We start from the raw sequence: 15,241 nt of genomic DNA on the forward strand, positions 1-15,241 counted from the left end.
CTTTCAGGGTACTCAAGGTCTTCTTACATTAAAAGTAGGCTTAAATAAAAGCAAGTGCAGTTCATAAAATCAGTTGCATCAATCAAAGGACCAGACAAAACAGGACAGATAAAATGAGGATGGAGGGGTTGGGTAGAGCATATGAACCAGGTTTAGGGGGTAGGGTTGTGAATAGGATACAGACATGGTTTAGGGTAAGGGTGTGGGTTGGGGACACACATAGGGATACATAGGTATGCTGAGAATGTGGGCAAGGAGACAAGCAAAGGAGGAGCTGAGTTCTGCACATGCTTCCTCAATGCCGGATGTCACGCGTACGCATGAGTTGGTGTCTCTTGCTGACGTGCTGCTGTAATTAGCTGTTACTCACTATGCTTGCTGCAATGATATCCCACCACCACCCCAACCTCCAACTGTGGGTTCTGTGTTTATTCCTTCAGGGGTTTTGCTATAGCATATCGTGCTCACTGCCTGTAGTTATATTATAATTTTCATATGACGCTTCGCTCTGGCAGTGAGCTACCCTGAAGGAGCAGAGCCCTAACGCCAAGACTATACATTGTTATCTTTTCTAATAAATTGTTAAATGTACACTTGGTGTTTCCTTTCTGAACAACTTTTATAATTTAGCATATAATACCGACAAACAATAATTGTAACTCTTGAACCGTTCAAGCTAGAGGCAGTGAACTAACTTTCACATGTTCAAGCTGTCATATCCTATCAACCAATATTTTCATCTACCAATTTTTTTAAACTATAACCAGTCAATTTAAAACAAGCTAGCAAACAACCCACCATTTCTTCAGTGGTCACTGTAAGCCTAAAAAGTGTATTTATAACATATAAATACAGCTAGCTATCATATCAGTAAGTCTACATACAAACCTGTTCTACATAGTTCTTGAACTACCACACAAATACTTTTAAAGAGCTGTCACCACTAGATGCACCATATTTCCAACCCCAAATAATAGCCCACAACTTTCTAATCATTATGTCATCATTCAACTAAAATGTACACTAAATTACACTTAAAATGTACAACTTAATTTACACTGAACATTTTACAAATGTAAATCGTGCATCTATTTATCTGAAACCCACAGCATGATTGATTCAGAGTATCTTTGTTTTTCTAAGAGTTTTTCCTTAGAGCTTTTTATTCCCATCTTCTGACAGAATATCGCTTAGTCCTATGTCATTCTTCTTTTAGTTTTCACATGCAACAACTTGAGTTTAGACATTTGTGTGATCTAAATGACCCACAATCCAAATTAATATGGTTGATTTAGCAATCTATGAAAGTAGGAAAAATATTTTACTACATGTATTGTAACTCTGGCTAAACACTACCGAAGTTCTAACAACACATTGACTATAGACACCAACGTCTTGCTTCCGGACAAGCTAAACACCTTCTTCGCCCGCTCTGAGGATAACACAGTGCCACTGACGTGGCCCGCTACCAAGGACTGTGGGCTCTCTCTCACCATGGCCGACGTGAGTAAAGGTAACATGACTATCGCCCTGTAGCACTGACTTCTGTAATCATGAAGTGCTGTGGAGGCTAGTTAAGGATCATAACATCACCTCTACCTTACCTGACACCCCAGACCTACTTCAATATAATTACTGCCCCAGTAGATCCACAGACGATGCAATCGCCATCGCACTTCACACTACCCTATCCCATCTGGACAAGCGGAATGCTGTCCATTGAATATAGGTCAGCATTCAATACCATAGTACCCTCCAAACTCATTATTAAGCTTGGAGCCATGGGTCTGAACCCCGCCCTGTGAAACTGCGTCCTGGACTTCCTGACAGGTCACCCCAGGGGGTGAAGGTAGGAAACAACACCGCCACTTCGCTGATCCTCAATACAGAGGACACACAAAGGTGCGTGCTCAGCCCCCTCCTGTAGTTCCTCTTCATCCATGACTGCATGGCCATTCACACCTCCAGCTCAATCATCAACTTTGCAGACGACACAACAGTAGTAGGACTCATGACCAACATTGACGAGAGCCTACAGAGAGGAGGTGAGGTCAGTACAGATGCATCAAAGCTGGGACCGAGAGACTGAAAAACAACTTCTATCTCAAGCCATCAGACTGTTAAATAGCAAGCACCAGCCGGCTTCCACCCGGTTACGCAACCCTGCACCTTAGAGGCTGCTGCCCAAAATACATAGACTCGGAATCACTGGCCCCTTTAATAATGGAACACTGGTCACTTTAATAATGTTTAAATAATGTTTACATACTGCTTTACTCACCTCATATGAATATACTGTATTCTATTGTATTTCAGTCAATGCCACTCCGACATTGCTCAATCTAATATTTATATATCTCTTCATTCCATTATTTTACTTTTAGATTTGTATGTATTGTTGTGAATTGTTAGATACTACTGCACTGTTGGAAATAGGAACACAAGCATTTCACTACATCGCAATAACATCTGATAAATATTTGTATGTGACGAATAACACATGGTTTTCCATTGAAAGGAAACATGGCGCCACACATAGCTGGCAATAAACTGATCGAAACTCAAGCAAACTTTACCACGTTTTTTTTAAAAAGCATTTTGTTTCGGGTGCTTTTATCTGCTCCACCAAACACATCTGGTAAGGTTGAACACTGCCTCTCCTACTTAGCCTCCTGAAAAAGCTTCTCCCAATCGGGTGTGACACCTACTCCCTTTGCCTGCAGCACTGCTGCTTGGATCCCACCCAGGGATCTCCTCCCCGTTTGCCCTGGCCTGTATCCCCCTCACTGGTATAGCCCGCCACACTCTCCCCTCTCTCCCAAGCTTTCACTCGCCTCCAGCACACACGCACATACACAGACACCGCAGACTTTGGACTGATCTGAATTTTCTGTGGGCTAATTCACTTATGAAGCTTATTATGTGAGCTTTATTCAGAAATGCTTTAATTAACTAGTATAGGCCTACTATTTATTTGATCTCAGAATTGTATAGCCTACTGGACTCATAGAGAGCTACTGTCTCAAGTTATTTTGTTGGGATGGTTGACTCTGAACTTAAAACGGCTAACCCCAAGCCATTTTATTTTTTTCTTGTGCTTTATGCTATTTGCTCCATCACTCCTGAGCACTTTGTTGACTATGAACTTACTAATTTACCCGAACGCGGGACAGACAATGTTTGTTCCCACACTTGCGACTTTGACTCTCTATTGGTTACACTGACTTTTGGCCTCCTATCCTATTCTAACCACCTCTCGACGACTTCGTATTCATGTTACCTGATTCAATTGCTGTACAATATGATCTTGTTGCCATCTGATGCACATTCAAATGTCATAAAAAATAAAAACACTTTCAGTGCTCAGTTGTCTCCACCAAGTCTGTCCCCAAACAATTTGATTTGATGGTTTTAAGCATTAAGATTTCAAATGGCTCTTTGTTGCCTGTTGCTGGGGTGTTATCGTCCACCATTAGCACCAGTATGTACCCTACCTGCCCTAAGCTCTCTTCTGGCCCCTTACACAATGTCTGACTTTGTCCTGCTAGGTGACCTAAAACTTCCTGACCAAGTCTTAAAACAATGGGACTCCCTAAAACTCTCTCAGATTATTACCAATCCCACAAGGTATGACTCCATATACCCAGAAAAGGCTACTCTGCTTGATGTTATCCTCACAAATAATTGTGACAGATAACAGTCTGGTGTTTTCTGTAATGACCAAACTGATCACTGTTTTACAGCCTAGCGTCCCAGCTGGCCAACATCCGGTGAAAAAAGGCTTTACGACGAAAGGACACCATGCAATTATCTAAGGACAGTGCCCAGCATACAAAAGTATTGCATACATTTTCCAACCAAGCAGAGGCATCACAAAAGTAAGAAATTGCGATAAAATAAATCACTTACCTTTGAAGAGCTTCCTCTGTTTGCAATCCAAAGGGTCACAGCTACATCACAAAAGGTCCTTTTGTACGATAAAGTCCTTCTTTATATCCCCAAAAAGTCAGTTTAGTTGGCGCACTTGACTCCCTCGTTTCCCTCGTTCAAAATGCATACAAATGAATCCCAAAAGTTACCAATAAACTTTGTCCAAACAAGTCAAACAACGTTTCTAATCAATCCTCAGGTACCCTAATATGTAAATAAATGATCAAATATAAGACGGAGAGAAGTATGTTCATTACCGGAGATAAATAACCCTCATCCATGCGCGCCACAACACTACAGCCAACACTACAGCCAAAATGGGAGCCACTTACAAAAACTACAAATTCTAGCTCATTTCTCAAAAACCAAGCCTGAAACTCTTTCTAAAGACTGTTGACATCTAATGGAAGCCCTAGGAACTGCAATCTGGGAGGATTTCTATTGATTTCCCCATAGAAAGGCATTCCCCCCCCAAATATTCCGGATGGATTCTCCTCGGGCTTTTGCCTGCTATATCAGTTCTGTTACATTCACATACATTATTTTAACAGTTTTGGAAACTTTAGAGGGTTTTCTATCCAATACTTTAAATTATATCCATATCCTAGCTTCTGGGCCTGAGTAACAGGCATTCATCCAAACTTCCGAATACTGCCCCCTATCCCTAAGAAGTTTTAAACAACCTGTCATGATTTGTCATAGATGCTTGCTAAAAAACTATAATGAGCAAGCCTTCCTTCATGACCTGGCCGTCGTTCAGGCAAATGATAAATAAGTGCTCTCAGGCTATCCAGAAGACCAAAGTTAGTTACTTTAAAGAGCAGGGGCTGGATTCACAGATACACTACATACAAAAAAACATAAGTTTCTTAAGGAAAAAAAAGAAGTTCATAAGATAGTTTGTAAGTGCAATTCTTCAAAATGTTCTTAGGAATTCATAGTTTTCTTAAGAACTTCATAAATATCTTTCTTAAGAACTTTGTAAATAGTGTAGCAGTTTCAGGGGTTGTGATGTGTATGGACGTTATGTGCCTGCGAGGTTTATTTGTTTTTTGGCTGCCAGGACCACAGACAGCAATGCCAAGCATGCCCCAGAGGCAGGACCACAGACAGCTCAGGGGACACTTCTGGACTGCAGCAGAATAGCCACGTGTCTCCAGTTGTAATCAGAACCAAACTGCAGACAGGTGAAACCAATCAGTTCCTCTACTTAACCACGCCCTGGGTTTTCTTTCATTGTCTTTTTTTGCATACAGGGGAGAAGGAGGTTTTAAAGAGGAATAGGAAATATGATTTTCAACAAGGATTGAGCACCCAAATACAAGCTTGGAGGACCTTCCACTGGCGGGCGAAGGGTGTACTTTGTTTGTTTTGAATCTCAAGAACGCTGCCAAAGCCTGATAGTAATAATCCGCTCTAGTAATAAACTCTTCACTTGGACAGGTGTTGTGTGTTTGTATGTGTAAACCCTGCCTTACAAAGAACCCGGCGCCGAAAACGCAACAATATCTTCTTGTGTGGCACTGACATTAGTGTTGTGGTTGAAACCAATAAATAAGCCTATTTGACAGGAATGATATGATTTGGCCCGCTATAATAAAGTGTTGATATTTAAATTGTATTACATTTATTTACTTGCTTTATGTCTCGAGAATAAAATGTTTTATTTGGTTCGCAAACTCTTTATACACACACACAGAAAAATGAAATGTTTTAATACATTAAAACCATTAGACTAGCTATATCAAAACCAAAAATGGATTAACAAGGAAAGTGCAATAAAAACTTCAGCAAACAAGAGCTTGAAGTGATGGTGGAGGAAATAGCAGCCAGCAAAAGGTTGCTGTTGGGGAGACTTGATATCTGTGGGGTCACTGCAGAGACCAAAAAGAGAGGATGGGTGAGAGTGGATGAGTCTGTCTCTGCCATCGGGGAATGGCAAGGGACAGTGATGCCATAAAAAATAAGTAGTCCAACATCAAGTCGGCTGCTAGGAAAAAGGGAGCTGAGAGAAGCAGGGAGTTGAAGAAGACTGGGAGGGGGGGGGGGGGGGGTGTATCGACCATTCATGTGGACCAGCTGGAGGAGAAGGTGTTGTTCATGATAGGAAGGACGGTGGTAGAGGGACTGCAGTTGGACATCGACTCGGACAGCATGACCGGTAAGTTAGCTAGCTAGCTAATTAGCCAAACATAGCTAACGACGTTGAAGTTAGCTAAGTTAGCCAAGTTTTTTTTTTGCAAATTGACAAACGAACTAGCTATATAACACTTCTAGAATATTGTAATAGATTGTTAATTACTAGCTAACTAGATAATGCAGGTTTAATTCATTTTCTTGCTGTATTTAAATGTCCGGTAGCCAACTGTGTCTGAGGCAGTGTCGCAAGAAAACTTTAATGGTTACAAAAGTATCCAGTTGTGCAGCTAACGTTACACTTGTTTACTTCTCTCATCATGTCGAGCCTACAGCTCTTGAAACATTGTTGTCATGCTGACACAATGTGTTTGACCTTCCAGAAATAGCACTGGACCTCATCCATATGCCCCTGTGCCCGGATGCGGGAGCCATGGATCATCATGATCATATGACAGAAGAACAAGCAGAGGTAGGAGATTGTTTGATTTCTCATTTAATACGTTTATTATTATTCTATAATAGGCCTAGAACACATATCATTCCCAAAACACATTCATTGTATTTTCTCAACAGATCATTACTGAAGACAAAGGAGATGCACCTGTCTCCGATCTTTATCCATCATGACACCCCAATGGACGAGCCAGTGCCACCCCGGGCAAGGAGGTTTGCTGGTGTGGAGGAGATGGTGGCTCTCCAGAGGACGCTCCTAGGGGTGCTCACGGCCCTGCACAAGGTGCAAGAGGAGCTGCTGAAGGTGGAAGGCGAGAGATTAGCCCTGGAGAAGGAGAAGCTAGCACTGGAGAAGGATACGTTTTTCATGGAGAAGCGAAGAAGACTAGAAGATGAATATTCTAAAATAAATCTGTTTCGATATCATAACAATCTTCTTTTTTTGTCAGGTGAATCTCCTCCTTATGAGGTCATTCCTTGCTTGTAGGCCAGCTTTTCATCCACCAGTGACGTGGGGGTGGCCTGTCAGGAAGTCCAGGACCCAGTTGCACAGAACAGGGTTCAGACCTAGGGCCTGAGCTTAATGATGAGCTTGGAGGGTACTATGGTACTGAAGGCTGAGCTTTAGTCAATGAACAACATTCTTACATAGGTATTCTGCTTGTCCAGATGGGATAGCGCAGTGCGATAGCGATTGCATCGTCTGTGGATCTATTGTGGTGGTATGCAAATTGAACTGGGTCTAGGGTCTCAGGTAAGGTGGAAGTGACATGATCCTTTTAACTAGCCTCTCAAAGCACTTCATGATGGCAGATGTGAGCACTACGGGAGTGATAGTCATTTAGTTCAGTTAACTTTGCTTTCTTGGGTACAGTAACAATGGTGGTAATCTTGAAGCAAGTGGGGGCAGCAGACTGGTATAGGGAGATATTGAATATGTCAATCCAGCCAGCTGGTCTGCGCATGCTCTGAGGACGCAGCTAGGGATGCCGTCTGTGCCGGCAGCCTTGCGAAGGTTAACATGCTTAAATGTCTTACTCACCTCGGCCACGGAGAACAGTCCTTTGGAGCGGGCTGCGTCGGTGGCACTGTGTTATTCTCAAAGGCGGCGAAAAGGGTGTTTAGCTTGTCCAGTGGCAAGACGTCAGACAAGCTGGATTTCCCTTTGTAATCTGTGATTGTCTGTAGATCCTGCCACATTTGTCTTGGGTCAGAAACGAGACACCTGAATTTGTGTCCAGTGACACAAATTCCCACGGTGGCAAAGGTCCAGATGGATATGGTCCTTTATCGGCACTGTGGTACAGCGAAGTAACAAACATAGGCGTCTACGACTTAGGAAATATGTTGTTATTTTAAATGTACACTAAATACATTAAATTAGACTAAGAATCTGATTGAATTACAACTTATTTTGAATGTAAACATGTGCAACACTGCATCAACATTGCTAAAGAACAAAAGTGGTTGCATAATTGTCTATGCAAATAGTGTACTGTGAACCATTGTGCATGGGCTTTGAATATATATATATTTTTTAAATGAAATAAAGTGCATGTTTTCCGGAGAACAAAGGAGAGTTGAAGAAAAATAATAATCTGAATGCACAGAACGTCACTGTGTCCCATGCAATCTTCATGTATAAGTCACTCTGGGCCTTGCCCTGCATTAATGAGAGAAATTACACTTTCCATCTCTTGCCAATGCTTTGAACTGTGGCACAAATGGTGTGTGAGCAACTCTGACACACTGGTTACAGGTGTTCATTGGTGTGCCTTGTGCAATATTTGTTTTTAATAAAGTTTATTGTGGGGAAGGCTGATTCACAGCTGTATGTGGAGCCAAATATGGTCAGGATGTATAGTGCCAGTTTCTTGAACAGGACATCAGCTGCAGTCACCATCTTTCCCCCGAAAATGACAGGGTCACAATCACCAGCCTGCTCCTTCAAAGCCACATTTTCTTGCAGCTCAATCCACTACATTTGCAGTGATGCAACCTATCTGAAGATCTGACAACTTTGTCACATTTGTGACCAAGAAGGGGTTCTAGATGAGCAGCAGCAGTTCTCTTCCAACAAGTCATGAAAGCAAGCCTTGGATGAAATCAACATGGTTTGTCTCCCTGCGTTTGCATCAGAAGATTGGGGAAGTGGACAAGTTCTCCCTGGAGATTATTTTTGAAAACCAAAGATTTCTTCTGTAAAGCCTGGACTGCTGTTAGCATATCGCACATTGTGTTGTTCCATCCCTGCAGCTTAACATTCAGTTGATTAAGGTCTGATGTAATGTCTGTCAAAAATGCCATCAATTCCATATTCTCCTCATCTTCCAAAAACTCAGAAAACTGAGTTGCTTTGTCACTCTTTTGCTCTGATAAGAAATCTTTGATTTCCTCCTGAATGTCCCAAAAGTGTTCCAAAACCCTGCCTTTGCTGAGCCATCTCACATTGTTGTGCAGTAGTAAGTCATCAAAACTGTCATTGGCCTCTGGCAGAATGCCTCATAGCGGGCGGTGTTGTAGGGATGATGTTGCTCTCAAAAAGTGTATCAGTTTCCATCATCATTGTCATGACCTCCGAATACTATTTTCCCAGACTGGCACACAGGAGAGATTGATGGATGATGCAGTGATATAATGTCAGGTTAGGGTGGTCCTCTTTCAAATGTGAAACCAGTCCCTTCCCTCTTCCTATCATGGCTGGAGCTCCATCTGTGGTGATGGAGACCAGTGACTTGAGATCTCTTTTTGTCAGCATCCCTTTGATGGCCTCGTGGATAACCTGTCCCCGTGTGTGTCATTATAGATTTGTTAAGACCAACAGCCACTCACAGAATTCCTTCTTTGTTTCGTTAAAATATCTGACAAACATCAGAAGCTGTTATCTGTTGATGCATCCATAGCTAATGAAATGCTTGGTGCATTCTGAATGGCCTCATCAAGTTTTGAAATGAAATCTTCAGCTAATATTTCAGTTCTCCTCATTGCTGTGGAATCAGACAGTGGGATCTGTTTGATCTTTTCTCTGAGCTCATCTTTTTCAATAAATTAAATAAAAAAATGTTCCTCAACAATTTACACACAACACCCCATAATAACAACGCGAAAGCTTTCACGACTGGCTCGCTTGGAGAGAAAGCGGGTCTCTAATTAGGGTATTTATCTGTCAAGGTATTAGGACTGTGTAGGCAGCAGCAGCTAGCGGTAGCCAGAACCAGGCTCCCTCTCACCACCAACTAAAGGAAGGATTAAGATTTGATTCACTCCTGCTATTATTTCCCCAGCGGCACAGATTTGTTCTTCGTAATCACCACCAAACGACTAGAGACGTGGAGCATGGCCTCCTCATATTCTCCATGGTTACTCAAGGTTCCACATGATGGCACAAATACCTCCCAAGGGTGCCTTGAGATGCCAGAGCAAAGGATGGGGGGGCTTTGCTTCATGACTGTACACATTTTCCAGACCGATGCCAGAGGAACAGATGTGCATCAGTGCTTAATGACATCATCTGTGCAGGCGATGACAGTAGAGCGATTAAAGGAGATAAAAGTTGGGTTGTTGTGGTGGGAAATCGGTGGGTACGCGTGAATCGGCAATACTGAACTGGCAGCATCAATAAGAGACTGTTCCGGGCCTGTCAAAAGTATTTTCACCGCAATGGTAAAAACTTTGTCTCAAATGTCACAACCACCTCTCACGATTGTCAATGGCAGAGCTAAAATCTGCAATCATGCCTACCCCTGTCACTACCATTTCTCCCTCTTTTATCTCATTCAAATTAATGCCATTCTCTGGAGACCACTTTAAACTAAATGGGAGCATCACTGGCAGCTAATACTGACTCATTCAGTTTGCTTGCCTATATATCCAGTGTGTTTTAATAGTTTGGCCATTTTACATTTTTGTCGCAATTTACATGAAGGTACCCTTGAGTACCCTTTATAAAGGGTTGTAACATACATAGTTTTCTGTGAAACCAAGGTATATTATGGGATTATGACTCGTATGACATTGACACATTTGCCATGATACTGTCAAAATGCATCTCCTAACATATGATTTTCACGCTGTTTGGAGTTTTGCTTCTCCCTTCTTTCTTGACTGTGGCCACCAAATAATCTGTAACCAGGACCTGCAAGCCGCATTCTATTTTCAAACCCAGACCACCTCTGTCAGTTAAGGAATTAAGTGTGAGGGTTTAATTTAAATTTAAATTAGATTCTATTACAGTGACGTCAAAAGGGAGGAGGAAGATGAAGGATGAAGGGAACATGAGTGCTCCTCTTTATCTATCGCCCCAGCTCTGGGATTGTGGAAAAATGCTTTAATGCATGGAGAAAAGGCGCACACGGTCTCTGTGTGTGTGTGTGTGTGTGTGTTTAAGCCTACATCAGTCTGTGTATGTGTGTCTGTCTTTACTGACAGTCTTGTGAGCAGAAGAACTGGGATAACTAAGTAGAATATTGAAACAAACATAAGGTTGGGGTCAGAGAGGTGGTGAGCGAACAATTATCACTGCAACATAGGTACTAGTTTTATTGTCTGGACTTGGAACATGAAAGGCATTTTAGGTCTGTCTCAATTCTAGTATAAATTTCTATGTTTGAAAAAAAATATTCAACAGAAAATAAAAGGGATTTTGGGGAGGCAAGTCAACCAAAGTCCAGGTTCTTGTATTGTAGATGCAGTGCTCCAATGGGTAAAGCCTGAGTGAGTGTTATGACTGTGTTTCATATAAAATGCTGTTCAATAACGCTGTATTGTCTTCCCACTCTTTTCTCTCCCCTTATTCTTCCCATCTCCTCTCTCTGTACATTGCTCTCCCTCACTTTTTCTTAATCTATTCCCCCTCTCTCTGTCTCAATCCCCCTCCCCCTCTCTCACTGTATCCATCACTTTTTCTCTCCCTCTCTTATTCACTGTGTCCTTGGATGGAGCAGCGGGTGAACTGGGCATCGAGTTCATGGGTAAGTAAACTTTTAATTTATGCAGTAAATCTCTCTTTATTTTCTCTCAACCTCTCAGAAATTACCTTGCTCAAAAAACACAATCGAGCAAACCCTCTGCTCACCTGGGAAAAGATGAACATTCTCCGGTCACCATGGATGCATAGGTGCATTCTATCTGCATGGAAGCTAGTATTGTCTGCAATCGAAAGAAGGACTGGTTACATTGTGTGTGTGTGTGTGTGTGTGTGTGTGTGTGTGTGTGTGTGTGTATTTTTGTGTGTCTGTTTGCAAATGCATTGTCCAATGTTGTGTGTGTGTGTGTTTGCACGTTCTCCTGTGTGTGAATGCGTATATACACTACATGACCTAAAGTATGTGGACAAATGCTTGTCAAACATCTCATTCCAAAGTCATGGGCATTAATATGGAGTTGATCCCCCTTTTGCTGCTATAACAACCTCCACTATTCTGGGAAGGCTTTCCACTAGATGTTGGAACATTGCTGCGGCGACTTGCTTCCTTTTAGCCACAAGAGCATTAGTGAGGTCGGGCGTTCCAATTCATCCCAACAGTGTTCGATGGGGTTGAGGTAAAGGCTCTGTGCAGGCAAGTCAAGTTCTTCCACACCCATCTCGACAAACCATTTCTGGATGGACCTCGCTTTGTGCACAGGTGTCAAGATGAAACAGGATAGGAAGGGTCTTCCCCAAACGTTTGACATAAAGTTGGAAGTTCAGAATCATCTAGAATGTTATTGTTATTGTTGCGTTAAGATTTCTCTTCACTGGAACTAAAGGGCCTAGCCCAAAGCATGAAAAACAGCTCCAGACCATTATTCCTCCACCAAACCTTACAGCTGGCACTATGCATTGGGGCAGGTAGCGTTCTTCTGACATCTGCCAAATCCAGATTTTGTCCATAGGACTGCCAGATGGTGAAGTGTGATTCATCACTCTAGAGAACGCGTTTCTACTGCTCCAGAGTCCAATTGCATTGAGCTGACGCTTGGCATTGTGCGTGGAGTTCTTGTGCTGACGTTGCTTCCAGAAGCACTCAGTGGTGCCGTTCTTTCAGCTTGTGTGGCCTACCATTTCACAGCTGAGCCGTTGTTGTCTCTAGACGTTTCCACTTGACAACAACAGCACTTACAGTTGACCGGGGCAGCTCTAGAAGGGCAGAGATTTGATGAACTGACTTGTTGGAAAGCTGGCATCCTATGACGGTGCCACATTGAAAGTCACTGTGCTCTTCAGTAACGGTACCACATTCTACTGCAAATGTTTGTCTATGGAGATTGCATGGTTATGTGCTCGATTTTATACACCTGTCAGCAACGGGTGTGGCTGAAATAGCCGAATCCACTCATTTGAAGGGGTGTCCACATACTTTTGTATGTATATTGTATTAATTTATTCATATTTGTGTATGTGTCTGTATCCCTGGAGTGCATTCCTCGCTGCACACTGTGTTCTCATTTAAATGATTGTAAATGTCCCATGGGCATGTACACCATATTTAATGTCATCAAGCTATACCCTAAATCCCAAACCAACGCCTAGCACATACCTCTACTGCATATAGGCACTTGAGTCGATGTGAGCGGAGTGGATAGGTCTATGCAATTTAGTGGTAGCTCAATTTTGCCTCTTGTCACAATATTGATTATGCGTTATCAAATGTCTTGCTTTTTGGTAGCGTAGTTGTCAAGAGGGCAATCAAGTGTGTTTGTAAGGCAAAGGTCCCGGGTTCTAATCTCAATATAAACTGGTGTGATAGGAAGTGGTAGGCCCACAGTACGACTATGCAACCACAGTGACATCCGTCACACCTATCCAATCCTCTCAAATCTATACTGGTGCCTCATGGAAAGGGCTAGGGGTTGACTTGGGATTCACACACAGTAACAGTGGCGTTAGCAATACAGTCGACAATATGATGTTTTGGGGCATCCGAAAGAAATATACACTCTTTGGTCCGATTTACTTGACACAGAATCTACAATGAACATGCTTTTCAGTTCAGGACTACACTTAGGCTGGGATTTATTTTCAGAGGCGCCTTTTAAAGGCATTTTCCCCTTTTTAAAGTAAAGTTCAATGTTCTGCTCTATAAAGCGGCTTGGATTGAATCCCGGCCTAGGCTTATTCTGTGTCCAGGAAACCAGCCCTATGAGTCCCGTCAACTGAATTGTCACGTCAAATGTGCGTGTTCTCTGTCATGAATATCCCCAACTCGACTGGGAATAGTTTAATCCATCCACCTGCCCTTTCCCACATGCAATGACTAGTGAATAAATTCAACCTGTTGCTGCATATTTTTCCATTAACACCTTCACACGCTGGCTTCACTTCACACACTTCCACTTATAGAATAAATAAAAGGGAGAGGGTAGAGATGGAGACAGTGGAAAGAGAAGCGAGACAGCGAGGCAGACGAATCTCTCTTCAATTCAGTGATTTTAATCTGGGTGGTATATGAGTTAAACAGCAGTTACACTGTGAGTGGGTGTGTATTTGAGAGAATGAAGGGAAGATCGGTGAGAAAGAGAGAGAGATCGACATCAGAGAAGGATTTGATAGAGGTCTCTCCATCTATCACATCCTCTCTGATGTCGATCTCTCTCTCTTCCTCACAATCCTCCCTTCTTTCTCTCAAGCACACGCCCACTCATAGTTTGTGTAGTGACTGCGATTGAACTAATTTACCACCCAGATTTAAAATCACTGAACTGAAAAAGCGCATCTGCCTCGCTGGTTGGTGACAACTGTTAACACTATCAACGTTTCCCTATACTGTGGCAATTGTGAACATATAAACACAGTATTAGCCACTTAAATGCAACATACTGAAACAAAATTAACTATGCAAGAGATTTTGTTGTAGGCAGAACACATCGGAGTTGGATTCCATTAGATTGAGACACACTACTCAGCTCGTACTCTACACAGACTGGTGCGGCATAAACAACCAGAACTGCAGTAGGTCTATATGCAAATAGACCATTGCCATATATGGATCTGTGCCATTTACTTTGAACTGGACTGTGTTTACAGCATGAGCAGTTTTGAGTAGATGTGCTTGTTTTGAGATCGAAGCAAGATCTGCATGTAGCCACATGTGCACATTTTGTTCAAATTCTTAGATAATTTGTAGTCAACTATAGGAGAGTGATTGCTTCCTACAAAAGCACAAAACATATACATTTCTAGAGATCTTTGAAAAACTAGTCAGGTAAAGAGCTTTTTTTGTGTCTTAAAGGGACAGTGTTGTATTTTGAGACCGTCTTGAATAAGCTAAGTAGCCAGTAACCAGAGAGTAGCATAATCTGTCCAATTCTCTGTAATAATGGAATGGCAATAATAATGCATTTTATTTTTTAAAGTTGTTTCTTGCATCAAACAACACAACAACATTTTTAGTCACCTCCTTGTTTGCAGGACAAGTAGATAAACAGGTTAATGTCAAGACCTGCATGTTTCATGGAATGTAGGCCTACATTTAACACTACACATTGGCTGATAGAACAGCTTTTTCTCCATTGTTTTTTATTGTAAGCCACTCTGGTACACCTACATTGTGATCAAATCGCCACAGTAGCCTACATGGCCACTGTTAAAGCTGTAATGTAAAGCGGGCACAGCCTCAGTGTTCACAGTAAACGTGCCCTGGAAGTTGCACAGAATTTTCACAACGTTCAAGGGGGCTCTGAGGTACCAGAACACATGAGAAAATGTTACTTTTATAATAAAGCATTGCATGCATATCAT

General features: G+C 42.1%; 1 protein-coding gene across 1 annotated transcript in view; it reads left to right on the forward strand.

The window, feature by feature from the left end:
* nrg3b (neuregulin 3b) overlaps nt 1-15,241 on the forward strand; it is a 428,644-nt gene that overhangs the window by 344,243 nt on the left and 69,160 nt on the right. The window contains exon 4 of the mRNA XM_021565559.2: nt 11,466-11,492. Within this exon, the coding sequence (XP_021421234.1) occupies nt 11,466-11,492 (27 nt within the window). The remainder of the gene's footprint in view (nt 1-11,465; nt 11,493-15,241) is intronic.

This window comes from Oncorhynchus mykiss, chromosome 16, assembly GCF_013265735.2.
Source record: "Oncorhynchus mykiss isolate Arlee chromosome 16, USDA_OmykA_1.1, whole genome shotgun sequence".
Classification (NCBI taxonomy): Eukaryota; Metazoa; Chordata; class Actinopteri; order Salmoniformes; family Salmonidae; genus Oncorhynchus; species Oncorhynchus mykiss.